Source organism: Saimiri boliviensis, chromosome 3 (genome assembly GCF_048565385.1).
Source record: "Saimiri boliviensis isolate mSaiBol1 chromosome 3, mSaiBol1.pri, whole genome shotgun sequence".
Classification (NCBI taxonomy): Eukaryota; Metazoa; Chordata; class Mammalia; order Primates; family Cebidae; genus Saimiri; species Saimiri boliviensis.
The window spans coordinates 91,766,406-91,793,567 of record NC_133451.1 but is presented as its reverse complement, the minus strand read 5'-3'; the positions used below and the strand labels follow the sequence as shown (position 1 = coordinate 91,793,567).

The 27,162-nt window shown below is 39.0% G+C and overlaps 1 protein-coding gene across 1 annotated transcript in view; it reads right to left on the bottom strand.

Moving 5' to 3' along the window:
• The window catches only part of METAP1 (methionyl aminopeptidase 1), a 56,527-nt gene that overhangs the window by 4,713 nt on the left and 24,652 nt on the right, over positions 1-27,162 (bottom strand). The window contains exons 5-10 of the mRNA XM_003929527.4: positions 23,064-23,155; positions 21,820-21,903; positions 18,978-19,116; positions 16,800-16,931; positions 11,389-11,532; positions 2,334-2,399 (exon numbers count right to left, since the gene is read on the bottom strand). Coding sequence (XP_003929576.1) covers positions 2,334-2,399; positions 11,389-11,532; positions 16,800-16,931; positions 18,978-19,116; positions 21,820-21,903; positions 23,064-23,155 — 657 coding nt within the window. The remainder of the gene's footprint in view (positions 1-2,333; positions 2,400-11,388; positions 11,533-16,799; positions 16,932-18,977; positions 19,117-21,819; positions 21,904-23,063; positions 23,156-27,162) is intronic.

Below are 27,162 nucleotides of genomic sequence, written 5' to 3'. Positions count from 1 at the left end.
TTAATAACACTGAACTGTACATTAAAAATGACTGGGATGTATATTTTACAATAAATATTGGAAAGAAAAACAACTTAATGAAGTTAGCTCTTTCCGAGTATAACTTTGGCATCTGACAAAACCATAGTCAGCATATATTGTGAAGGAAATCATCTTATAGTTTCATTATAGCATTCAATTCCTGATATAATTTCAAAATGGTTGGCACACAAACAGATGGTGAGAACAGATTTTACAGTGAAATTTTTGTGAACTCTATCTCTGGAACCAGAAGAGGGACAAAGAGAAAGACTGGTATGAGAGGATAAGAAAAATATGAAGCAGAATGGTCTGGACAGGAGCTGAAACCAGAGAAGGGAAGCTAAGGGACCGTGAAAGAATCTGGGAGGCCATGAAAGAAAACTCAGGGAAAGGCAGGAAAGGGGGTGAAGGGGGCACAAGGAGGGAAAGCAGAAAGCAAAGGCCCAAGAGAATGTGAAGCAGAGATGGGATGAGAAAGGCAATTCTAGATACTACTGTAAAAGGTGTATTTGCAGAGCTTTCTTGTTTCAAAATTAGATGTAAAAAAAAAAAAAAAAAAAAAAAAAAATCAATACTTTCATTTTGAATAATCTTTAGGTGAAATATATTACTTCAAGGACTTGATGACTCAGACAGACAAATCCTAGAACATAAACTCTATAGTGAAGTAAACTACTTTTGCGCAATATTAAATCCCAGGATAAAAAGAAAATACGAGGCAGCCTAAAAAAGTTAACTCATGCCTCATCAAGCACCTAAAGATGAGTAAACAGATGTTTTTCAGTGCAATGGTTGTTACACCAACAGATTTAAAACACCACTACTATGATTTTATTGTGATCTGATAAAACAGGATTTTTAGTAATGGTAAGTTAAATATATCTGGCTATTCTGAGGAAATTCTCCTGCAGATTTGAGACTTTCTATTCCAGAGCTGGGATTTAATCTAGCTGAGTTATACTAAAGTATACCTGTGATAATTTGATGATTAATTACCCGTGCTGGGTGTATAGAAAGTTACTTGCTTACTGAAAATACTACATCATGGCTCATCAACCAGGTGCCAGTTAATGGAAATATGTAGCCAAAATGACACTTTCCTCCCACTGTGTTTCTTTTCACTGCTAAATACTTACCATCTTTACAACTGGTTGCACATGATCAGAACTTTATCCTTATTACAAGAGCATGACAAAAACTTTACATTTGTGCAGTCCTTTAAATTATACAAAGTACTTTATATTAACACAAATCATCTCAGTTCTTACAGCAGCCTTGGGTGTTGGCAAGGCAGGGATTCTAATATTCATTTTACAGAAAAGGTAGTAAGAAATCAGCTTAAGAAGACAGCCTCTAAAGTGACTTCAGTGATCCCCACCCTCCTGGCACGCATGGCCTTGTGTGAGCTCCTGCTCCCCTTGAGTGTGGGCTGGATTCAGTGAATCACTTCTAAGAAAGAGAATATGGCAGTCATTCCCAAGACTGGGTTATAAATAGACTGGAAGGTTCCAGAGAGAGAGTATCCTTTAATACAGAGCTCAGGACACACAAGCTCTACTGCTACTGCCTCACTTTGCATCCCCGAACAAGAAAGCTCTATTATTAGAATCATTCTGAAAATCTTAGTGAGGAGCCCCAACCATGACTCCCACGTCTCCTATCACTGCTACAAGCCTGTCTGGAGGAAAGGACGACAGTGGGGAGGCTGCCAGAGCCAAGTGTGTCCTTGGTGTGTTTCCCAACAATAGCTATATGATGCTACGTGATAATATGGGTGCAGACCATGAAGGGTCAGAACAGCTCATGAGCCGAGTCTGACAAATTCTGCCAAGTAACAAGCTAAGTTATAGGCAAGCTACTTACCCTCTTCAAGGACCAGTTTCCTACTCTGTATAATGGGGATAACACCTACCTTATAAATTATGAAGAATTAAATCATATAATCATGCCTACCTCAAACTGAGTAGCTCATCAAATGCTCTACTTTGCTCCTTCCTCTTCCCTCTCCTACATCAAGCAAGAACATCCACACAGACTTGACCTGGGTGCCTCATTATTACAATGCACCTTCTGATATGATCCTCATGAAAAGGGACCAGGATTCAAGCACTTCAGCATCTCCTGACAAAAACCATGTCGTTCTTGCCAACCCCCACAATTTTCAGTTCTTCACATGACACTGAATCAAGTTTGAGAGGGGACAGGGAGTAGAAAGCAAAAAGCAAGCGGGCAGAAGAGACCACTGACATGATGAATAACCTAAAACACATATAAATTCAATTAAAGAATGTCATGGTATCCTTTTTTCTCACCTTCACAAATCATTGGCTCAATTGTAAATACATGGCCCGACTTCATCACTCCAACTGCTTTATTTTCTGAAATTAAAGGAAAAAAAAAATCTCAGAAGGTAGCAAAACCAACAGTGTACTATTGAACAGCTAACTACAAAGAGTAAACAATTCAAATTCCCATCAGTGATTCTTAATTACTTTGTCCTCTCCTGATTCCCTTTCTTAAAGTTTAACAAACAGGTATTATACTGGTAGCCATCTAATATGGTGTACATACTGTCCTAGGAACATTTCATTATGCTTATGTGTTCTCTGGGAAAATAAGTATTTGTAGGTTGCATTTCAGATATGATATCACTTCTATAAAAAGAAAAGTGGCAAATAAAAACAAAGAATAAAAGAAAACTGCCTTGATTTCTACTACCTCATGACTAGAATTGCAATCACAGAACCAAGAGTTCCACTACTCATCCAGGTAAAGAAATTCAAGCAGAATGACAGACGTTTCAGATTATGCCAAAAATCTCCCACCACTTGGAGGGGGATGTATGTGTGTGTACATAGGGGCAGGGCACATGGAAACTACATAATTTTCATAACATTTTACAAGCTACTGTCTTTTTCTCATCTTCAAAGAAGAACAAAGTCTATGCACACTAACCTTTTTAAACCTACTTTTTAAAAAATAGGCCTGGTGTGGTGGCTCAAGCCTATAATCCCAGCACTTTGGGAGGCCAAGGCAAGTGGATTACCTGAGGCAAGTCAAGAGTTTGAGACCAGCCTGGCCAACATGGTGAAATCCTGTCTCTACTAAAAATACAACAATTAGCTGGGCATGGTGGCGTGCAGCTGAAATCCCAGCTACTCAAGAGGCTGAGGCAGGGAATCACTCAAAACCAGGAGACGGAGGTTGCAGTGAGCTGAGATGGCGCCACTGCACTCCAACCTGAGTGCCAGAGTGCGACTCTTTCTCAAAACAAAAAAACAAACAAACAAAAAAAACTGGGAAGATCGTTCGTTCTTTTTTAACTGAAAGCAAAAAAGCAAACTCCATTTCTCTCTCCAAATACTTTTTAGTTTCTTTGTCCAAGTTCATTAATACAAGTTTTTTTTCAGGATCATCATGAGAAATACAACAATAAATTACAGTGACCAGAGCTGCCATACCCCTCAAAAAGACCAAAAATATTAAAACTAAGAATAGGCTTTTTAAGACAAAAATGGAGAGCTAATTTAAATTCGGCGTTAAACAAAACCTAATAAGGCTATCAGCTAAGTGAATGACTGCAATGCCCAACCTGACCACCAGATGGCTAATACATAGGCTTTTCAGGGTTCCTCTGTGCGGTTGTTCTGATCCACAACTTTGGTAATGAAGGGCAAATTTCCCTTCCAGTTGAGACTGACTCAACTAAACTGTCCTCTTTCCAGGTATGATCTAATCTCCCCTACACATGTATATTCCTGCATAACTTTCCAGATGAATAGCTATTGTGCTCTTTTCGACTATCTTAGGTATTGCCAAACTATACTTACCGCAGGTTTCAAATCTGGAGTTTCTAAACTGCTATAAAATCCTAAGGTCATTTTAAAAAAAGAAAAGAAAAAGAAACATTTGACTTTTAATTTCTAAACTCACAAACTTTCTCTCAAAATGACATGCTTATTTATTCAGAACTGGTCTGTATTCCCTTGGAGAAACCAAAAAGAAAATGTCAAGAATGTCAGTGTGGTGTCACAGAAAGTAAAAAGGATGAAAGAATCTAGAACTCTGCTGTCCAATATGGCAGCATTAGCCATACACAGCTATAAAGTACTTGAAAAGTGGCTAATCAGAATTGAGACAGGCTATCAGTTCAAAAACACTTTGCATTTTAAAGACTAAACCAACATGTACAATATCTCTCAATCATTCTTATACTGATTAAAGCAGGCGTCCCCAAACTTTTTACACAGGTGGCCAGTTCACTGTCCCTCAGACCGTTGGAGGGCCGCCACATACTGTGCTCCTCTCGCTGACCACCAATGAAAAGAGGTGCCCCTTCCTGAAGTGCGGCGGGGGGCTGGATAAATGGTCTCAGGGGGCCGCATGCTGCCCGCGGGCTGCAGGCTGTAGTTTGGGGACGCCTGGATTAAAATTTCAGTTTCCCAACATACCTCACTCAACAAACATACATTATCTGAGTGACTATACTATTGCAAATACCATGTTAGGTACTTTTTGAAAAATCTGTGCCTAATCTATAGTCTCTCACAGAATGACTGCAATACGCAGGAGTATCTTGTTTTATTATACTTCACTGTATTGTGCTTCACAGACACTGCTTTTCTTTTTCTCTTTTTTTTTTTTTTTTTTTTTTTTGAGACGGAGTCTTGCTCTGTTGCCCAGATTGGAGCGCAGTGGCATAATCTCAGCTCACTGCAACCTCCAAACTCTGAGGTTCAAGTGATCCTCCTGCCTCAGCCTCCTAAGCTAGGACTTCAGGCGTGTGCACCACACCCAGCTAATTTTTGTATTTCTAGTAGAAGCGTGGTTTCACCATGTTGGCCAGGTTGGTCTTGAACTCCTGTCCTCAAGTGATCAGGCTGCCTCAGCCTCCCAAGGCGCTGGAATTAGAGGCATGAGCTACCACATCCGCTAGATACTGCTTTTTTGTTTTTTGGGTTTTTTTTTAAATAAATTGAAGGTTTGTGGACACCCTGCATTGAGCAAGTCTAGCAATGTCATTTTTCCAGCAGTACATGTTCACTTCATGTCTCTGTCTCACAATTTGGCAATTTTCACAATATTTCAAACATTCTCATTATTATTTTATCAGCCATAGTGATCTGTGATAGATGATCTTTGATGTTACAATTTTAATTGTTTTGGGGCACCACAAACTGTGCCCATGTAAGACAGCAAACCTAATAAATGTTTATGTGTATTCTGACTACTCCACCAACCTGACCCCCTTCTCTCTCCCTCTCCTCAGGCCTCCCTAGTCCCTGAAACACAACACTGAAATTAGGCCACTTAATAGCCCTACAATGGCCTCTAAGTATTCCACTGAAAGGAAGAGTCACATGTCTCTCACTTTGAATCAAAAGCTAGAAATAATTAAACATAATGAGGAAGGCAGGTCAATAGCCTAGACAGGCCAAAAGCTATGTCTCTGGAGCCAAGTCGTGAATGCAGAGGGAAAGTTCTTGAAGGAAACTGAAAGCACTACTCCACTGAAGCCACAAACGCAAAGAAAGTACAACAGTCTTACTGCTGTTATGGACGAAGCTTGAATGGTGTGAATAGAAGATCAAACAACCCATACATTCCCTTAAGCCAAAGCCCAATCTAGAGCAAGGGACTAACTCTCAATTCTATGAAAGCTAAAAGAGGTGACAAAGCTTCGGAAGAAAAGTTGAAAGCAGAGGCTGGCTCATGAGGTTTAAAGAATCCATCTCTATTACATAAAAGTGCAAGGTGAAGCAGCAAGTGCTGATGTAGAAACTGTAGCAAATTAGCTAGAAGACAGAGCTAAAATAATTGATGAAGGTGGCCATACTAACAGATTTTCAATGCAGATCAAAACGGCCTTCTAATGGAAGAAAATGCAACCTAGGACTTTCTAACTAGAGAGAAGTCAATATGTGGCTTCAAAGGAAAGGCTGACTTTCTTGTTAGGGGATCACACAGCTTGTGACTTCAAGTTAAAGCCAATGCTCATCCACCATTCCCCAAATCTTAAGATTTCTGAAGAAGGAAGCAAAATCTACTCTGCCTGTGCTCTAGAAATGGAAGAACAAAGCTTGGATGACAGCACCTCAATTTATAGCATGGTTTACTGAATATTTTAAGCCTGCTGTTGAAACCTACTGCTCAGAGAAAAGGATTCCTCTTAAAATACTACTATTCACTGACAATGCACCTGATTGCCCGAGAGTTCTAAAGGGGATGTACAAGGAGATGAATGTTGTTTTCATGTCTCCTAACATGGAATCTATTCTGTTGCTCATGGATCAAGAAGGAATTTTGACTTTCAAGTCTTATTATTTAAGAAATACATTTTCTAAGGCTGCTGTAGACAGTGATTCCTCTGATGAATCTGCACAAAAGTAAACTGAAAAACCTTCTTGAAAGGATTCACCATTCTGGATGCCAGCAAAAACATTTGTAGGCCAGGCATAGTGCTACACACCTATAATCCCAGCACTCTCTGAGGCCAAGGTGGGTAGACTGTGTGAGTCCAGGAATTCAAGATCAGCCTGGGCAACTATTGAAACCCTGTTTCTACTAAAAATACAAAAAAAAAAAAAAAAAAAAAAAATAGCTGGACATGGTGGTGTGCACTTGTAATGCCAGCTACTCAGGAGGCTGAGATGGGCGAATCACCTGAGTCCAGGAGTTGGAGGCTGCAGAGAACCGAGATCATGCCACAGCACTCCAGTCTTGGCAATCAGAGTGAGACCCTACCTCAAAACAAACAAACAAACAGAAACCAAAAAAATTGTGATTCATGGGAGGAAAATTCATGATGCATGAGAGGAAGTCAAATATCAGTATTAACATGAGCTGGGTAGAAGGAGATTTCAACCCTTTTGGATGACCAAGAGGGGTTCGAAACATAGTGGAGGATGTAACTGTGGATGCGGTGGAAACAGCAAGAGAAACAGAGTTAGAAATGTAGGCTGAGGATGTAAATGGATTGCTGCAATCTCATGATGAAACTTGAACAGATGAGTAGCTGCATCTTATGGATAAACAAAAAAATAGTTTCTTGAGATAGAATCTCTCTAGTGAAGATGCTGTGAATATTGTTGAGATGACAACAAAAGACTTAGAATATTACATAAACTTAGTTGATAAAACAGGAGCAGGGTTTCAGAGAACTGACTCAGATTTTGACAGAAGTTCTGTGGATAAAATGCTATCAAACAGTATCACAGCTACAGAGAAATCCTTCATGAAAGGAGGAGTCTATCAATGTAACAAACTTTGTTGTCTTATTTCAAGAAATTGCCACAACCACCCTGATATGGTTTGGATCTGTGTTCCCACCCAAATCTCATGTTAAAATGTAATTCCCAGTGTTGGAGGTAAGGCCTGGTGGAAAGTGACTACATCATGGGGACAAAGTTCTCATGAACTGGTTTAGCACCATCTCCCTTGGTACTGTATAGTGAATCAGTTGTCATGAGATCTGGTCGTTTAAAAGTATGTGGCACCTCTTCCCATGCGCTCTGTCTCTTGCTCCTGCTCCCACCATGTGAGACACCACACTCCCTCTTTGCCTTCCACCATGATTAAGTTCCCTGAAGCCTCTCCAGAAGCTGATGCTGCCAAGCTTCCTGTATAATAGCCTGCAGGACCATGAGCCAATTAAGCCTCTTTTCTTTTTCTTTTGTTTTGAGATGGATTCTTGCTTTGTCGTCAGGCTGGAGTGCAGTGCTGCAATCTCGGCTCACTGCAAACACCGCCTCCCGGGTTCAAGCGATTCTCCTAACTCAGCCTCCTAAGTAGCTGGAAATACAGGTGTGCCCCAACATGCCTAGATAATTTTTGTATTTTTAGTAGAGAGGGGGTTTCACCATGTTGACCAGGATGGTCTCAATCCTTTAACTTTGTGATCTGCCCACCTCAGCCTCCCAAAGTGCTGAGATACCAGGTGTGAGCCACCATGCCTGGCCAACCCTCTTTTCTTCATAAATTACCCAGATTCAGGAATTTCTTTCTAACAATGTGAGAATGTAATACACATCCCAGCTTTCAGCCACCACCACCCTGATCAGTCAGTGGACATCAAGGGAAGACCTTTCACCAGCAAGAGGATTACAATTCACTAAAAGCTCAAATGACTGTTGGCATTTTTTAGCAATAAAGTATTTTTAAATCAAGGTTTGTGCATTGTTACTACACATACAACAGACCACAATATAGTGTAAACCTAACTTTTTTATGCACTGGGAAACCAAAAACTTTGTATGACTTGCTTTATTGCAACATTCACTGTATTGCAAGGGCCTGGAGTAAGGTATTATCATCATTACTTCCCACCCAATGACTCAAATATAGAAGCAAATAAACTCTCACCTAACAAGGATTTCTCCTACATAGAAGGAGTGGAGAAATGTTACACAATAATTTCCTGGTTCTTCTCTCTTTTGGGTTAGGAATATAGAGTTACAAACTAAAGCAGAGAATATTTACATTTCAAAAGATAGCTCTGCTATATTTAAAATATCCCTCAATAGTTTAACACTTCTCAACAGTGATCATAGCATATTTTGTTTTATATAAATCTGACTCTTCATAAACATAATATATAAGGTTGGGTGTGGCGGCTCATGCCTGTAACCCCAGCCCCTTGGGAAGCTGAGGTGAGCAGACTGCTTTAAGCCCAGGAGTTTACCAGCCTGGGCAACATGGAGAAACCCTGCCTCTACAAAAATATAAAAATTGCCAGAGATGGTGGCCTACTCAGGAGGCTGAGGTAGGAGGACTCCTTGAGCCCTGGGAGGTCAAGGCTCCAGTGAGCCATGATTAAACCACTACACTTTAACCTAGGTGACAGAGCAAGATCCCATCTCAAAAAAACTGTATGAAGTATACCTGGTCCTTGTTCCTTTTTTCATAATTGTTTCTAATGTCTATTAAATGCTTTAATAGGAAACTCACATGACATATTTTGTATAACAGTGGCAACATATTTTGCTGACACTATAACCACTGACCAAAATCCCCTTCTCCCATAAATATTACTGTCTTCAGTCTCTCACTCCAATTTTATTGCCTCTGCAAGTACGGGGACTGTTTTTATTCTCTCCCCTTCACATACTCTTACATACACACCCCTCACTGTAACCAGAATAGCTCCTTCCATTCTGTGAAAGGGAATGCATTATTCAGATGATTACAGGGTTTAACAGGAAGGAATGAAGTCACTTACCTATTTTCTGTTGCTAGCTTTTATTTCAAGTATGATTCACAGCTTAAATAGAAGGAATTAGGTGGTCTGCTACTAACTATTTATTCACACACATTAGTTCCTGTGCTCTAAACCAGCAGTCCCCAAGCTATTTTGCACTAGGGAACAGTTTTATAGAATAGAATTTTTTCATGGACCAGGGTGATTGCGGGGATACAAGCCTTGGGGAATGGTTTTTGGGATGAAACTGTTCCACCTCAGATCATCAGGCATTAGATTCTCATAAGGAGTGAACAACCTACATCTCTCACACACACTGTTAACAATAGGGTTCAAACTCCTCTGAGAATCTAATGCCACCGCCAATCTGACAGGAGGCAGAGCTCCGGTGGTAACCCTCGCTTTCTTGCCACTCCCCTCTTGCTGTGCAGCTCAGTTCCTAATAGGCCATGGATCGGTTCCTGTCTGTGGCCCGGGGGTTGGGGAACCCTGCTCTGAATGACTGCTCCAGCTTCTCCTTTAGAAAGGTTGCTCAGTCATTTCACTTTCTTTTCACAACTATCCATGTTTAGGATTTTATCACCTCACACCTGAACTATAGCAACAACTGCCCATCAGGCCAACTATCTTCATAACTCCCACCTGCAATCCATCTTAGTCACCACTGCCAAATTAGCCTTCTCAAAACATCAGCTTCGTTATGCCATTCTTCTGCACAAAAGTATTTCTGAAGATTCTGACATAGAAGTCAAATTTCTTCAGTCTGGCATTCAGCACACCTGGACTGCCTGCTGCTAGTACTTAACATATAACTCGGCCAACCTTATCTTGTCTCTGTTCATCTCTATTTGAAGCACCTATTCATGTTCCCTCTCCAACTGGAAAGCTTTTTCTCATTTCCACCCAACCAAAACTTCAACCACTCTTTAGCTCTCCCCCAGCATCCAGCACCAAATTTCTTCAGTCCTTACTCGTCAGCATGAAGTATGGGAGAAAAAATTGACTCCAGAAAGCAAGACAGAACCCAGGTATCAATGCTAGTCTGGCATTTAATTACTAGTTCGTGTGACCTTGAGCAAGTAAATTACCTCCTCTGTAAGCACAGAGTTGTTTAAAAAAAACAGGGCTAAGAAATTATCCATAGACTTGCAATGATCAGATGAGATGATGCATATTACTGTCATTGTAAACATTAACATAAAATGCTTTTCACGTACTGTTTTCATGCAGATTTCTAAGTGCTTTCCATGTATCATCTCACTTAATCCTCATAACAATTCTCCAGTAGGTACCATTCCCTATTATTGTACAGATGAAAAAATTTAAGCACAAGGAAATGAAAGTGTTTATCTAGCAGTGGCTCACTAAATATGTGCTAAGTTCCTTCCTAGGTCACTTACTGTGGACAGCTTTCATTTCCAGCACTAAATAACAGATTAATTCCTGCACATGTCTTCTCTCTCTACAGCAAAGGTTTCTGTAAGACATTAGCTGTCTTACACTTTCTTTGTAATTATATCATATGGCACTCAATCTGAGGAAAGGTATTTTGTTTATTCCCCTCTATTTATAAGAACAAATACTACAGTATCTGACACACATTAAGCATTCAAACCAAGCAAGATGAACTGACTTCACCTAAGGAATCAGAATAGTAATGGCTAGGCCTGTGGCAGACTGCTGACTGTTTGCCTAAATAAGTTTACTTTTCTTCTATAACACTCAACTAGATTACATTTTCCCACCTCCCTTGTATTCAGATGTAACCACGTGACTGAATTCCTGCCAGTGGAAAATAAATGCGATTTATGCTAATTCCAGGCTATTAAAACTTCCCAAGCATACCCCTCCCTCCAAGCTTCAACCTCCATACTGCCAACTATCTACTGACCAGGAGGACAACTCCCGAAATGACATTGAAAGCCACAGGTCGAAGATGACAAACCCTGTGTCACACAGTAACTGCCCTGCTCCCACAGAGACCAAACACACCTGCCTTGGACTATTATGTAAGATATGAACTTGCACTGTATTTCAGCAAATACACATTTTGGGAATCTATTACATCCAAGAGATAACTCTAGTGAATACAGAATAGTAGATACTGTTAAATGTATTTGAATTTGTTGAATAAATGGTAAGCATGTACCAAATCTCTGGATAGTACTTACTGGCATAGTGGGGTACATTGGGGGCAGTATGAAAAAGCTTGTGGATTCCATGCCCACAATAGCTTCGAACAACTGAAAACCCATTTGCCTGGGCATGCTTCTGGATGATGTTTCCCAATTCTCTGTATCGAACACCAGGCTTCACTGAAAGGAAAAGAAAAAATTCATGACAAACAAATAATAACTAACATGTACTAAGCAATTACTATCAACCAGGTGCAGTGGCTCATGCCACCTTGAGAGGCCAAGGCAGGAAGATCACTTGAGCTCAGGAGTTCAAGACCAGCCTGGGCAACATGGCAAAGCCCTGTCTCTACAAAAAAATATAAAAATTAGCCCTGCATAGTGGTGCTTGTCTATAGTCCCAGCTATACTTGAGAGGCTGAGACAGGAGGATCACTAGAGCCCAAGGGGCCGAGACTGTAGTGTTCCTGCCACTGTACTCTGGCCTGGGCAACAGAGAGAGACCTTGTCTCAATATAAAAAAAAACGACTAGACCGGGCGCAGTGGCTCACGCCTGTAATCCCAGCACTTTGGGAGGCTGAGGTGGACGGATCACGAGGTCAAGAGATCGAGACCATCCTGCATCCTGGCCAACACGGTGAAATCCCGTCTCTACTAAAAAAAAATACAAAAATTAGCTGGGCATGGTGGCATTCGCCTATGGTCCCAGCTACTTGCGAGGCTGAGGCAGAAGAATCCCTTGAACCCAGGAGGCCGAGGTTGCAGTGAGCCGAGATTGCGCCACTGCACTCTAGCCTGGCAAGAGAGCAAGACTGCGTCTCAAAAACAAAAACAAAAACAAAAACAAAAAACTAAAACAAGTACTATCTTTGTGCTAGGAAGCTTTCAGAGCACTTTTATGTGTCCAGGCCTCAACTTAAAGATGAGGCACAGAGAGGCCAAACAGCCAGTAATTGATAAAGTTCTAAATTGGAACCAAGAGCATCTGTAGTTCTTTCTGTCATGCCAAAAATGTTAGACTCACAACAGTATTAAAGGTTGGGAGCAGGCACCTTTTGTTTCCTCTAACAATAGAGAACAAACAATAGAGAAGAAAATAGGCTTCTCTTCCCATCCTTCCCTAAGGCCAAGTGTTCTATTAATGTGAGCAGAAGAGGTAAGAAAGTGCACCAGGAGTGAAAGGAATGTCCAAAAAGTAACAAGTTATCCTGAGTTTCAGCTTGGACACCTTCTGAAAGACTTACTTCCCCTGGGCTTCTTTATTCCCCATAAAAACTTTCCACACACAGCTCCCTCTACAGACAAGCCTAGAGATACAGTACAGGAAAGGTACTTCTCACTATATACACTTCCTGACCTGTTTAATTTCTATGAGTTTGACTGGTGTTTCAATAAAACACAAAACAAAAGAAGTGGTTCTCATCATTATTAAGGTTCTCCCTCGCACTAAAACCCAGGAGCTGGGCACTGTAAGTCTCCTAGGGAACCTGAAGATGACTGGGGATCCTTAACTCTCTCCCTAGAGCCTCCTACTCAGCCTGATTCCCAGCCTGAGGTTCAGATACAATGTATCTTTCTCATCCATTTCAGGATAAACAGCTCAAGGAATCATTTTAATTAACATTTCTACTTGCCCTTAACTGCATCTTCCAGCTTGATTTTGTGGGGAGAAGGAAGGAGGTTTCTAGTTTTGAAAAATCATGCTGTGGCCGGGCATGGTGGCTCACGCCTGTAATCCCAGTACTTTGGGAGGCCAAGGCGGGCGAATCACCTGAGGTCAGGCGTTTGAGACCAGCCTGGCTAACATGGTAAAACCCCATCTCTACAAAAAAAATACAAAAGTTTGACGGGTTTGGTGGTGGGGGGCCTGTACTCCCAGATACTTGGGAGTCTGAGGCAGGAGAATGGCTTGAACCCGGGAGGCGAAGGTTTCAGTGAGCCGAGACTGCGTCACTGCACTCCAGCCTGAGTGACAGGGCAAGACTCCATCTCAAAACAAACAAACAAGCAAAATCATGCTGATTTTCATAATGATTTTCTTTCGTTCCTATCCAGGCCTTCCTATCAGCCTGAGGTAGGAGGGGGAACAAAATTGTAATCCATGTTGCATAGAAGGAGTGACAGGGGAAGTCTTCCTTACTTTTCAAACTGGGCCAACTGTGGCCCCAAGGGTAGTATCTAGATACATTAGTATTTGTGGTTTTTAAACACAGGGTGGTGGTATAACTGGCATTTAGTGGGTAGACACCAGAAATGCTTGTGAAGCATCTTACATGCACAGAACAGGTCTCTCCAACAAAAAATTATCAGGCCCAAAAGCCACTAAATGCATAGACTGAAAATCCCTACTTAATAATCCTAATTTCTGGCCAGGTGCGGTGACTCACACCTGTAACCCAGCAGGCGGATCACCTGAGGTCAGAAGTTCGAAACCAGCCTGTCCAACATGGCAAAAACCCCATCTCTTAAAAAAAAATAAAATTGGCCGGGCGCAGTGGCTCAAGCCTGTAATCCCAGCACTTTGGGAGGCCGAGGCGGGTGGATCACAAGGTCAAGAGATCGAGACCATCCTAGTCAACATGGTGAAACCCCATCTCTACTAAAAATACAAAAAAATTAGCTGGGCATGGTGGCGCGTGCCTGTAATCCCAGCTACTCAGGAGGCTGAGGCAGGAGAACTGCCTGAACCCAGGAGGCGGAGGTTGCGGTGAGCCGAGATCGTGCCATTGCACTCCAGCCTGGGTAACAAGAGTGAAACTCTGTCTCAAAAAAATAAAAAATCAAAAAAATCAAAATAAATAAAATTGGCCGGGCATGGTGGCTCACGCCTATAATCCCAGCACTTTGGGAGGCCAAGGCGGGTTGATCACGAGGTCAAGAGATCGAGACCATCCTGGTCAACATGGTGAAACCCCGTCTCTAATAAAAAAACAAAAAAATTAGCTGGGCATGGTGGCACGTGCCTGTGGTCCCAGCTACTTGGGAGGCTGCGGCAGGAGAACTGATTGAACCCAGGAGGCAGAGGTTGCAGTGAGCCGAGATTGCACCATTACACTCCAGCCTGGGTAACAAGAGCAAAACTCCATCTCAAAATAAATAAATTAAATAAGTAAATAAATAAAATAAAAAGAAAAAAGAAAAAGAAAAGAAAAGAAAAAAAAAGAATCCTAATTTCAACAGCTTTTCAAACCCTCTGCCTGGGGAATTGGGGGGTGCAAAAAAAGAGGCAAAGAAAGAGGCAAAAATGACATATACAAAGGTATTCACAGCACTTTGCAAAGAGCAAGCAACATTCAGGTTCCTTCCTGGCTACTGTTATGAAGACTGTTGGCAAGTTCCAGTCATACATCATATAAAGGAGCATTCTAACTATCTGTTTTTTCCTTCCTTTTTTTTCTTTTTGTTTCTTCAGTTGATTCACAGAGAAACAAAAATAATAGAAACACTGACTATGTTATCTGGCAGAAACGCTAAAAATTATTTCAAACATAAGCTTTTACACATACAAACTAAACATTAAAATATTATCTCACAGCCGGGCGCGGTGGCTCACACCTGTAATCCCAGCACTTTGGGAGGTCAAGGTGGGCGGATCACGAGGTCAGGAGATTGAGACAATTCTGGCCAACATGGTAAAACCCCATCTCTATTAAAATACAAAAAATCAGCCGGGCGTGGTAATGGGCACTTGTAGTCCCAGCTACTCAGGAGGCTGAGGCAGGGGAATCACTTGAACCCGGGTGGTGGAGGTTGCAGTGAGCTGAGATCATGCCACTGCATTCCAGCCTGGGCAACAGAGCAAAACTCTGTCTCAAAAAAAAAAAAAAAAAAATCTTAGTCTCACAATTCTACCTCCTGTATTAACAATAATCAACAATCTGGCCAGGCATGGTGGCTCACGCCTGTAATCCCAGCACTTTGGGAGGCCAAGGCGGGCAGATCACAAGGTCAACAGATCAAGACCATCCTGATGAACATGGTGAAACCCTGTCTTTACTAAAAATACACAAATTAGTTGGGCGTGGTGGCACGTGCCTGGAGTCCTAGCTACTTGGGAGGCTGAGGCAGGAGAATCACTTGAACCCGGGAGGTGGAGGTTGCAGTGAGCTGAAATTGCACCACTGCACTCCAGCCTGATGAGAGCCTGAAAGAGTGAGACTCCGACTTAAAAAAGTAAATTAATTCATTAATTAAAATAGCCAACAATGAATAAGTTTTAAATTTTTCACCTATTGATACACAAAAATGTCATATTCCTTCATTTCCATTCCTCCAACTTGAGTAAAAATTTCATCTCCCATACACATTGAAGAATGCACTAAAAACAATTTTTTAAAACTGGATCAATGTTATTAGAGATAATTGTGTATTTGTCTAAGAACTCTGTCCTATTCACTACTCTGTTGATGACATCAAGATTTGGGGGGATTGGGGAGGGTTGTAGATAGTACACTGGATAATAAAGTTCAAATGATAAGGATTAACTAGAAAGCTGTTGCCCATTTATTAACAGTTTGTTAACAACTCCAACAAGATGCTGTTAAAAGCTTTCCTGGCTGGGCACGGTGGCTCACGCCTGTAATCCCAGCACTTTGGGAGGCCGGGGCAGGTGGATCACATGGTCAAGAGATCGAGACCATCCTGACCGACATGGTGAAACCCCGTCTCTACTAAAAATACAAAAATTAGCTGGGCGTGGTGGCGCACGCCTGTAGCCCCAGCTACTTGGGAGGCTGAGGCAGGAGAATTGCCTGAACCCAGGAGGCGGAGGTTGCGGTGAGCCAGAATCGCGCCATTGCACTCCAGCCTGGGTAACAAGAGCGAAACTCCGTTTCAAAAAAAAAAAGAAGGAGGTAAATCTATGTCTGTAGGTAATATGGTAACTTGAAAAGATCTCTATGACAGTTGAAAAAACAGCCCAGTTACACATTACAAATATTATGATTCCATTTAACCTAATTAAACACATACATACATGTGTGCATTAATTCATAGGAGAGAGAAAAAACCTAAATGGTAACAGTGGATATCTCTAGAGAAAACAGAAATATTAAAAGGGGGGAGGCAAGTGTAAAGTAGAATCACATTTTTCACTCACGATCTCCAGTTTTTATAAGGAAAACATAATATTTATGTAGTTGAATTTTTAAAACAGAGTAAAAGTTGCACTAAAAAACCATCTTCGCCGTCCTCCTCATTTATCAGGCAAAGAAAGGGAAGATAAATCACAGAAGAAACAAAAAACGCTAACTATTCATCTGGTCCATCACCACCAAAGGATTCCCAAATCACCCTTTCATCCATTACTTGCTAACGCCCAAAACTAACTCAAGTTGAACGGGGGCAAACCTGGAAGGTACAAGGAATGCACAGAGCTGCAGCACCTAGTCATTCCTGGCCCATCAACACACAGGACTGCCAACAGGTGCCCAACACTGAGGCTGACCTGCGTCGATGGCTTGCATCAGGCACTCATACGTGGTCTGAACAAGTTTCCGTGCTCCATCATCCACATCTCCAACGAAAAATGTCTCATTCAGGTCCCCATGATAACCATTGCGATAAAGAGTGATATCCACTGCAAGAGAATGTGCAAATATAAAGACCATACTTATTTTCATTTCAAAATTCAAGTGTTTGTCCAACATGACAGCATCTAGCAGTTTAATGAAAAAGATAACTTCCGTATTCTCAAGTTAGACACCAATGGATAGTTGTCGCCCAACAGAAGCTCCCTGAGTGTGATGTAACTGAACTCACCATGCAGAGCGGGAATGTGGCCCATGGAACATGAAACAGATGGGGGTTTTTATACTCTTATAGAAAAATGTATGTGGGATAAAATCATGCAAGATAAATTACCAGAGTAACATTAAATTGAAGACTTTGCTACATTATAGCATTAAATACAAAATACCATATTCATTTATCGTCTACAAGTTCCTTACTCTTGCTAAAGAAAAACAGAAATTTACACTGTTCTACACCTGTTTTTGTTTTTTTTTTTTTAATTGCATTTTAGGTTTTGGGGTACATGTGATGAACATGCAAGATTGTTGCATAGGTACACACTTGGCAGTGTGGTTTGCTGCCTTCCATCCCCTCACCTGTATCTGTCATTTCTCCCCATGCTATCTCTTCCCACCTCCCTACCCCCCCGCCCCTCCCCCATTTCCCCCCAACGGACCCCAGTGTGTAGTGCTCCCCTCCCTGTGTCCATGTGTTCTCATTGTTCAACACCCACCTATGAGTGAGAATATATGTACACCTGTTTTTTAAAAACTCATTTGCTTTTCACTTACTTGTGAGTATTCATCCTTCTCTTTGTCCCCATGTTTAAGAATACAGATTACTATTATACCATTATAATCTACTTAGGGAGCACACTGAGTATTTTTAAACCATATATTTCAATCAACCTGTAACATCACAATACAGATATTTTGGTTCTAGCACAACACATACTTTCCCGAAAAACCTTATACATTCTGCATATAATAAAAATAACAGGGTTTATATAAAAAATAGGGTTGGCCTCAAAACCTATGGAACTTCATGAACAGATAGCCTAACTGAAGCAGTAGCAATTCTAATAAAAATAGTGTCACAGTTAAATTTCAGCTATCATTCACAGCTAGCATCACAATCAGTTATCTGCAGCCTCTAACACTTAGGCTCATACTTCCTCATTTGATACGTAGGTCCTTTAAGTTATCTTATTAACAAAGAGTCTAATTTCATCAATATTAAAATACCATCTAGGCCTGACGTGGTGGCTCATGCCTAGAATCCCAAGAATTTGGGAGACCAAAGTGGGCAGATTGCTTGAGTTCAGGAGTTTTGAGACCAGCCTGGGCAACATGGCAAAACCCCATCTCTACAAAAATACAAAAAATGAGCTGGGAATGGTAGCAAAAGCCTGTAGTCTCAGCTACTTCTGAGGTGGGAGGATCACCTGAGCAAGGGAAGTCAAGGCTGCAGTGAGCCATGATGGCGCCACTGTACTACAGCCTGGGTGACAGTGAGACCCTGTCTCCAAAAAAATAAAACACAAAACAAAAACAAGTATCATCTAGAAAAGTCTTCGTTAATGTCTTTTAAGCTACTTCCTCTACTCTCTATACTTATAGCTTCCCAAGGTAACTTAATATAGGGGAATATAGGGAGTCTTTAAAGCTACTTTCACTCAAGTAAGGCACTTCTGCAAGATTTTCAGCTTTCTCTTTAGGTCTTCATATATTACTAACGGTTTTCTTTTATCTATAACAAAGCCTGCCCTGGTCTCTTCAAAGAAGAGAAGTGAACTTCTAGTGGATAACAACTAGACTCCCCATCACTTACACATTTCACTGACATCTTTGACCTACCTACCAATCACATATGAGATTAGGATTAAAGAAATACACACTGCACCAAACACATCACACCAGAAGTATCTTAAAGGGAACATGCACAAAACCTTAAGAAAGCTTTCCGTAGATTTAAGAGTCACGGTGATACTGAATTTTAAACAGGAAAATGTCTAAGTTCAGGAAGTAAGTCAAGAAAACGTAAGTCACCATCAGATTCCCCAAGCTTTGTTGTTTCTTTGCCCACAGTAATGAAAGTAACATATTTTTCTTACCATTAACAATGTCACCTTCTTGTAAGGGCCGTCTGTCTGGTATTCCATGGCAAATGACTTCATTCACTGAGGTACAACAAGACTTTGGGAAATTATAATAATTCAAGGGAGAAGGGTAGCAATTTCTTGCAATACATGCCTATAATAAACACATAAAAAATAATCTCGGATACACAAAAGAAAAAACTGTATGAAATGAATCAGATTTTAAAATTTGAAAAATGTGAAAAAAGTTGTACACATGCCACTATAAAGACCTTAATATTTTATTTTAGTCAGATACACATATACAAACCAGTTTACTGGTAACTACACAAAGGAAAAGTAAAATTACATATAAGTATTCCTGATCCAAATATCTGAAATCCTCCAAAATCTGAAACTTTTTGAACACCAACAGGACACTCCAAGGAAAGCCCATTGGAGTATTCAGAATTTCAAATTTTGGAATTAGGGATACTTAATCAGTTATGTATAATACAAATATCCCCCCCTCCCAAAAAAAAATCCAAAATCCAAAACACTTCTTGTCCAAAGCATTTCAGATAAGAGATACTCAACCTGTATTACAAATATATATAAATATTACCACATACAAAGATTTTACTTTAGAATTACTCTAGAATTAACTAGTCCTTATGAATTAGGGCTGGGCGTGGTGGCTCAAGCCTGTAATCCCAGCACTTTGGGAGGCCGAAGTGGGTGGATCACAAGGTCAAGAGATCGAGACCATCCTGGCCAACATGGTGAAACCCTGTCTCTACTAAAAATACAAAAAATTAGCTGGGTGTGGCGGCGTGCACCTGTAGTCCCAGCTACTTGGGAGGCTGAGGCAAGAGAACTGCTTGAACCCAGGAGGCGTAGGTTGCAGTGAGCCGAGATTGTGCTACCACACTCCAGCCTAGTGCCTGGTGACACAGTGAGACTGTGTCTCAAAAAAAAAAAAAAAAAAAAAGTTAAAGTAAAAACATAATATTTAAAGTCAATATTAACAAGCATTTTTGATGTAATTATAATTCTTATCTTGAAACAAACCTATATCCTTATGCCCCAAAAATGACTAATAGTATAATTAAGAAATGGTGGTCAGGCGCATTGGCTCACACCTGTAATCCCAGAACTTGGGGAGGCAGAGGCAGGCAGATCACAAGGTCAGGAGTCCAAGACTAGCCTGACCAACATGGTGAAACCCCCGTCTCTACTAAAAATACAAAAATTAGCCAAGTATGGTGGTGTGCGCCTGTAATCCCAGATACTCAGGTGGCTGAGACAAGAGAACCACTTGAATCTGGGTGGCGGAAGTTGGGGTGAGCCAAGATAGCACCACTGCACTCGAGACTAGGTGACAGAACTCCGTCTCAAAAAAAAAAGAAAGAAAAGAAAAAATAAATGGTCAAGTACTTCCCGACATTTTAATAACCACATTCAGTGGAATAACAAAAGAACCTTTAGAGAAAAACATGGTCTGCTTTTTCATAACAAGTCTTACTTTACTGGATGCTTTATACAGTGGTAATCACAGAATACATAATTTCTCTGTCCATCCCGCTCCAGAGCCTTCAGGCTAATATTTTTAATGGTTGCACAATATACTATTTGTAGAATATGTAGAATATACCAAGATTTTACTAGCAATTTCACTCTTACTGGAAATCTAAATTAATATGAAGTTTCCTCAACTAGGAAAAAAAAAATCTTATAACCAATAACTACCTTTGTGGCTTTTCCCCCCATTTAGGAATATACTTCTCTACTTCTCATAGCATTATATAGTTTAGAGTATACAGAATTAGACTTTCTCGATTGAAAGTGCCAATTCCATCACTTACGAGTTGTGTAACCATGGACAATTTAATTAATTAACCTCTCTACTCCTCAGTTTCCTTACCTATAAAATGGAGATTACAATATTACCTATCCTCAAGAGGTTGTTGGTGAGATTAAATGAGTTAATGCAAAAGAAGCACCTGCACACCTGGCCTACAGAACATACTCAAAATGCTATTACTGCATACATCTTATGCTAACATATGAAACAATAACCAAAAGTCAGGATTAATAAGATTCTGAATAAAAAATTTATAAATATTTTCATAGCTCAATACACATTGTCAAATACTTTCAAAAGGGTTGTTCCAATTTACAATACCATCACCAAGCAGAAGAGAGAACCAGTTTCTTCATTCCACAAATCAATGGATATAAGCATCTTTAAAATACTTACGAATTTACTAGGTCTTTATAATTTGCATTCGTTTATAAGAACACATTTGATCTGTTTTCCATGTTATATTAATTACTTATCACTCATCTTTTTTGATTTATTCATATAATGTGTGCACTCATCAACTAAAGTCTTATGGTCTCTCTTTGATGGACAATCTTTATTTAAAAAAAAAAAAATCCCTATACTTACTACAGATATTTATCTGGACTGTTCATTGCCTTGATACTATAGATTTAAAAGGAAACATTTAACTAATCTAGCACAAGAAGTGTTATTCTGTTTTTATTTCAGAATATTTGATGTCTGTAATAGCAGGATTTATTTAAAGCAGATAAAAATCATTTTATAAAAAGCTCAACTGAAATGCTTATTATAAACATCTTGTTTCAGAAACAAGATTTTTCAACCTTACCTCCAACCTTAATATCATAGATTCTTAAAGACAGGAAAACTGATTATGAATGTTTTCCATATTTGAAAGAAAGCAAAAATTTGCTTTCAAATGAGCTTACCCAAGTTACTTTAGACACTCAGAACTAAAGTCTACTTAAGTTTAAGTTCAAAGCAACTAGTAACATAACAAAATTTCTCAAAGTAAAAAAGTGAAGTTCTTACTAAGTGTACAGCGTGATCTATTTCTTCAGTAGTTACACCTGGTTTAATCATGCCAGCAGCAATATCCAAAACTTCTCTAGCAAGCTGTAAAAAATGAATACTTAATACATTAAAAAAGACATAGAAATAGAAAGCTACGCCCTTTCTACTGTTCGACTGTGGAAGAATGGTAAAAATGAATCTCCCCTTGAATATTACAATTTTAAAGAAAATATATAAATATATAATATGTAAATGTATAAAAACAGACATGTAAATTTTATAAAAAATTGGGCTAATGAGCAAGCAGGAGTAAACTTGGCTGATTTCTATGTGAAAATACACATCCTACGTAATCTAAACAATCATCAACTCATGGAGGTAGTCTTCTCTCATTTCTATAATGGGGACAAGTGGAGGAAAAGAAAAGAACAGATCCTGAAGAGAACAGATTTTGTAGATCCTTTTTCTACAAGAAAAAAAATAAGAAAGAAAGAAAGTAATCAGGTGTAGTGGCACACGCCTGTGATCCCAGCTACTCAGGAGGCTGAGGTGGAGGGGTAGCTTGAGCCCAGGAGTTTGGGATTACAGTGAGCTATGATCTATATGATTTATACTTGTGCCACTGTACTCTAGCCTAAGTGACAGCAAGATCCTGTCTCAAAAAAAAAAAAAAAAAAAAACATGAATTAATTCCTCAAAGAATCACAGCAAGTAAATCATAGGAATAGAAAGTTCTCCAGAATATCAAACAAAATTACAATCAAATCACTTTTAAAGCACTGAATAAAACCTTCAGAATCATATCTAAATGAATAGTATGAACATACTATATTTTTCTTCAGAATATGTTTTTTCACCTGAGAAGTACCAACCACTATTACCACTGATCATAGGTATTTCACAAAAAGGCCTTTAGTGTAACTCTCTGAGCCTTAAACTTACTCCTATGTTATGACTTGTGAAAATAAAATGACAAAAATGTTTTTATATATCATTAAAAACCTGGTTCTTTTAAAAAAGAATACAGAAAGTAAAGAACTATCATCTAAATATAGATTATCCACCATATTAATTTTGAAATAAGCTTTGAAGAAAAAACAATTGTTGACTAAAATTATATACTAACAATAGTTTAATGAAGAATGTGGAGAGTCAGTCTAACAATATAACATTTGCTATGTTTATAAATCAGCAAATCCCTGACTCCATGTCAGGTACTGCTTAAACATTTCTTACCCTATGGGGAAAAAAATAACTCTTACCCTACATACAAGTCGCATCCCTTCTATATCTTCAGATGAGAGTAATTTAATCTGAGAAGTACCTTTGAGAGCCTGTTCGGATTCAGACATTCCTGGAAGGAAAAATCGGTAAGTAAAACTAAAATGAATGCAAAGATGTAGTATTTATTAGCATAATTATATACCTCTGGCATAAAAATAGTAGTCTCACTGTTTCACACAACAGTAACTCATAATTTGGGATGGTCTAGATAAAATTTTTTTAAAAAAACATTTTCAACATCAAAAGGAAACTTGCAGGCCGGGTGAGGTGGCTCACACCTATAATCCTAGCACTTTGGGAGGCTGAGACGGGTGGATCACCTGAGGTCAGGGGATCAAGATCACCCAGGTCAACATGGTGAAACCCCATCTCTACTAAAAATACAAAAAATTACCCAGGGATTGTGGCACGTGCCCATAGTCCCAGCTACTCAGGAGGCTGAGGCAGGAGAATCGCTTGAACCTGGGAGGCAGAGGCTGCAGTGAGCTGAGATCATGCCACCACATTCCAGCCTGGGCAACAGAGTAAGACTCCATCTCAAAAAATTTTAAAAAATAGGCTGAGCGCAGGGGCTCAAGCCTGTAATCCCAGCCAAGGAGAACGGATCACAAGGTCAGGAGTTCAAGACCAGCCTGATCAATATGGTGAAACCCCATCTCTATGAAAAATACAAAAAATTAGACGGGCGTGGTGGCACGCACCTGTAGTCCCAACTACTTGGGAGGCTGTGGCAGCAGAATCGCTTGAACCTGGGAGGTGGAGGTTGCAGTGAGCCTAGATGGTGCCACTCCACTACAGCCTGGGCAACAGAGGGAGACCCATCTCAAAAAAAATAATAATAATTAATTAAATGTAACTTAATTTTTTTAAAAAAGGAAACTTGCTAAGCCAATTGAAGAAAAATTCTACAGGACAAATTTTCAGACCTGTTAGAAATCAGCCAATACTTATGCAGTACTTATTATATGCCAGGCAGTGTGATATTCAAGCTCAGTCCATGATACACATTTGAAAAGTACCATAGAATTTACAAATTACTTTCATAATCATCTCATGAAGCAACTATACATCAACAGCTAATGATTTACACTAACAGGAACCAAAGTAAGTGTTTTTTAAACCACAGTTTGTGACCTTTTATTGGGCCACAGTTAATATTTTTTAAAAGTAAATAAATGGGATAGAAAATATTAGACCAGCATAACGAAGTATTATACTCATATGATATGGAGTAAGAATAAGTACTGCCATGAAATCTGTTAATTTACATACACATACCCATACAAAGATCTTGTTATAAAAGCCATTTCTAATGATAAAGTTTTTAAAATACTGTCCTAAAAAATTTCACTAATAAAATTTGTTAGCTTAAAATTTTAAATACATGAAAAGCAATAAAGCCAGGATGCCAATTATCTCAAAAATCTAACAAAAATAATGTCATCAACTAATCTTATTTACAAGTATTAATGGGAAAGAAAAACATAATACATCAGGATGCAAGTGAGATTCATACCAGAAGGCAGGGATAGTTCAATACTGGCAAATCTATTAATCCAATTCATCATTCATAAATTAAGAAATAAAACATAAATAATCATCTAGAACGAAACTAATTCTGATAATATGGCCAACTACCACATTGACATGATAAATATAAATCTCAAATTGAGAACCAACATCACAGAATGCCCATTATCAGCAATATTACTTAATGCTGTCCTGGCAATACTAGCAGATGCAATTAAACAAGAGAAAGAAAGAAGACATGTAAAACTAGAAAGGAAAGAACAAAATTCTTATCAATTTCAGATATGATTACATATCTGTATAAGAATTACCTGGTGAATTACCTGGTAAATGACCAGAAATATGAATTCAGCAAGTTGGCATATTGTAAGGTATATACATCTAAATCAGTAACTTTCCCACATAGTATATACATCTAAATCAGTAACTTTCCCACATACAAATAATGCACTAAAAAATACAGAAGATATTATGTACAAAAAGAACTAAAAAAATAAAGTACCCAGGAATAAATTTAACAATGAAAGCCCTACATGAAGAAAATCTAAAAAAGCCACTGAAAGACATAAAAGGAGTCAAATAAAATTTTAAAAACATACCCTCTTCCTGGACAGGAAGACTTTATATTGTAAAGATGTCAACTCTTCCAAAATTAATCTATAAATTTAATACTATCCCAATAAAAAATGTCAACAGGATAATTTTGGGAACCAGACAAGGTGATGCTAAATTTCACATGAAAAACAAACATGCAAGAATAGCCAGGAAAATTCTGAAAAAGAGGAAAGGTAGGGGCAACAAGGCCTACCAAATATTAAACGTTATATAGCTATGATAATTAAGAATTTGGCAATGGTACATGATTAGACAAATGGATTAATGAAAGAGAACAGAATCCAGAAATAGACCCAAAGACATGTGAGAACGTAATATAATAATATAGGTTACATTTCAAATCAGTAAAGAAAGGCTGATTTGTCTATAAAAATAAATTAAAAATTTATTTATTTTTTAAATAACTGGTGATGTAATAACCAGGTATTCTTCTGAGAAAATAAAATTAAGTTGTATCCCTATTTAACTCTTAATACTAAGTAAGTTTCAGATATAGAAATGATTTTTATCATATATAAAAAAGAGAGAAACCATTAAAACGCTGGAAGAAAACACAGGAATGTATTTTTATAACTTCTGAACCAAAAGGGTCTTTTTGGGTCATAAAGCCATACACACTGTAAAACACTGATAAATTTTACTATTTTAGGATACTCAGTCTATAATAAATGTAATGACAAAATATAAATGGTCAATTGGGAAAAAACAGTTTTAAAAACATACATCAAAAGATTCTTTTCCCTTATATACAAACATTTATAAATCAATATGGAAAAAACTAGTAATCTAACAGAGGAAAAAGGCTAAGGATATAAATAACATTTCAAAAGAGAAGCAAATATAAATGAATTTAATATATGAAAAGATGCTCAACCTTACTCATAATTTTAAAATGCAGATTAAAATAATTGCAAAGTAACATTTGTCACCTTTCAGATTAGCAGAGATCATAAAACTTGGTAACATACTATGCTGGGAAAAATAGAGCAGAAAAGAGACTCCCGTGTATTTTTAATAGAAGTAACAACTGGCAAAAAGTATCTGAAATTTATTATCTCTCAAAATCAAAAAGGTCTATCTACATCCTTTGATCCACCTATTTTAGACCAACAACCTACAGAAATACTCTGACACATGGACAAAGATATGAGTAGTTACTGCAGCCAAATTGCAATAAGCAAAAACCTGTAAATGATCTAAACATTCGTTAGTAGGAGCCTGTCTTAAGAAATATGATACACACCCATATAACAGAATACTTCATTCACCAAAAAGGAGGTAGCTTTATATGAAATATTTCTAAGACCGTATTAAGCAAACACAGCAAGGTGAAAAGGTATAGACGGTTTTTGGCATTTGTGTACATATGGCAGGGACGGGGTCCTAATGTGTTTAAACATATAGAATAGTTCTGAAAAGTTCTGCACATAAAGGTTAATAGTGGTTACCTCTAAGGAACAGAATTTACTTTCACTACGTAACTTTTTTTTTTTTTTTTGAGACGGAGTTTCGCTCTTGTTATGCAGGCTGGAGTGCAACGGCGTGATCTCGGCTCACCACAACCTCCGCCTCCTGGGTTCAAGCAATTCTCCTGCCTCAGCCTCCTGAGTAGCTGGGATTACAGGCACGTGCCACCATGCCCAGCTAATTTTTTGTATTTTTAGTAGAGACGGGGTTTCACCATGTTGACCAGGATGGTTTCGATCTCTCGACCTCGTGATCCACCCGCCTTGGCCTCCCAAAGTGCTGGGATTACAGGCGTGAGCCACTGCACCCGGCCACTACATAACATTTTATTGTTAGAATTTACCTTATCTATGTTTGTTTTTCTTAAATGCAAGCTAAAGAATATTAAATAGAAAAATAATGAAATTATACATCCTCAACAGTGTTCCATCATTCAGACTATCTTTCCCTTCAATTTTTCTGAAA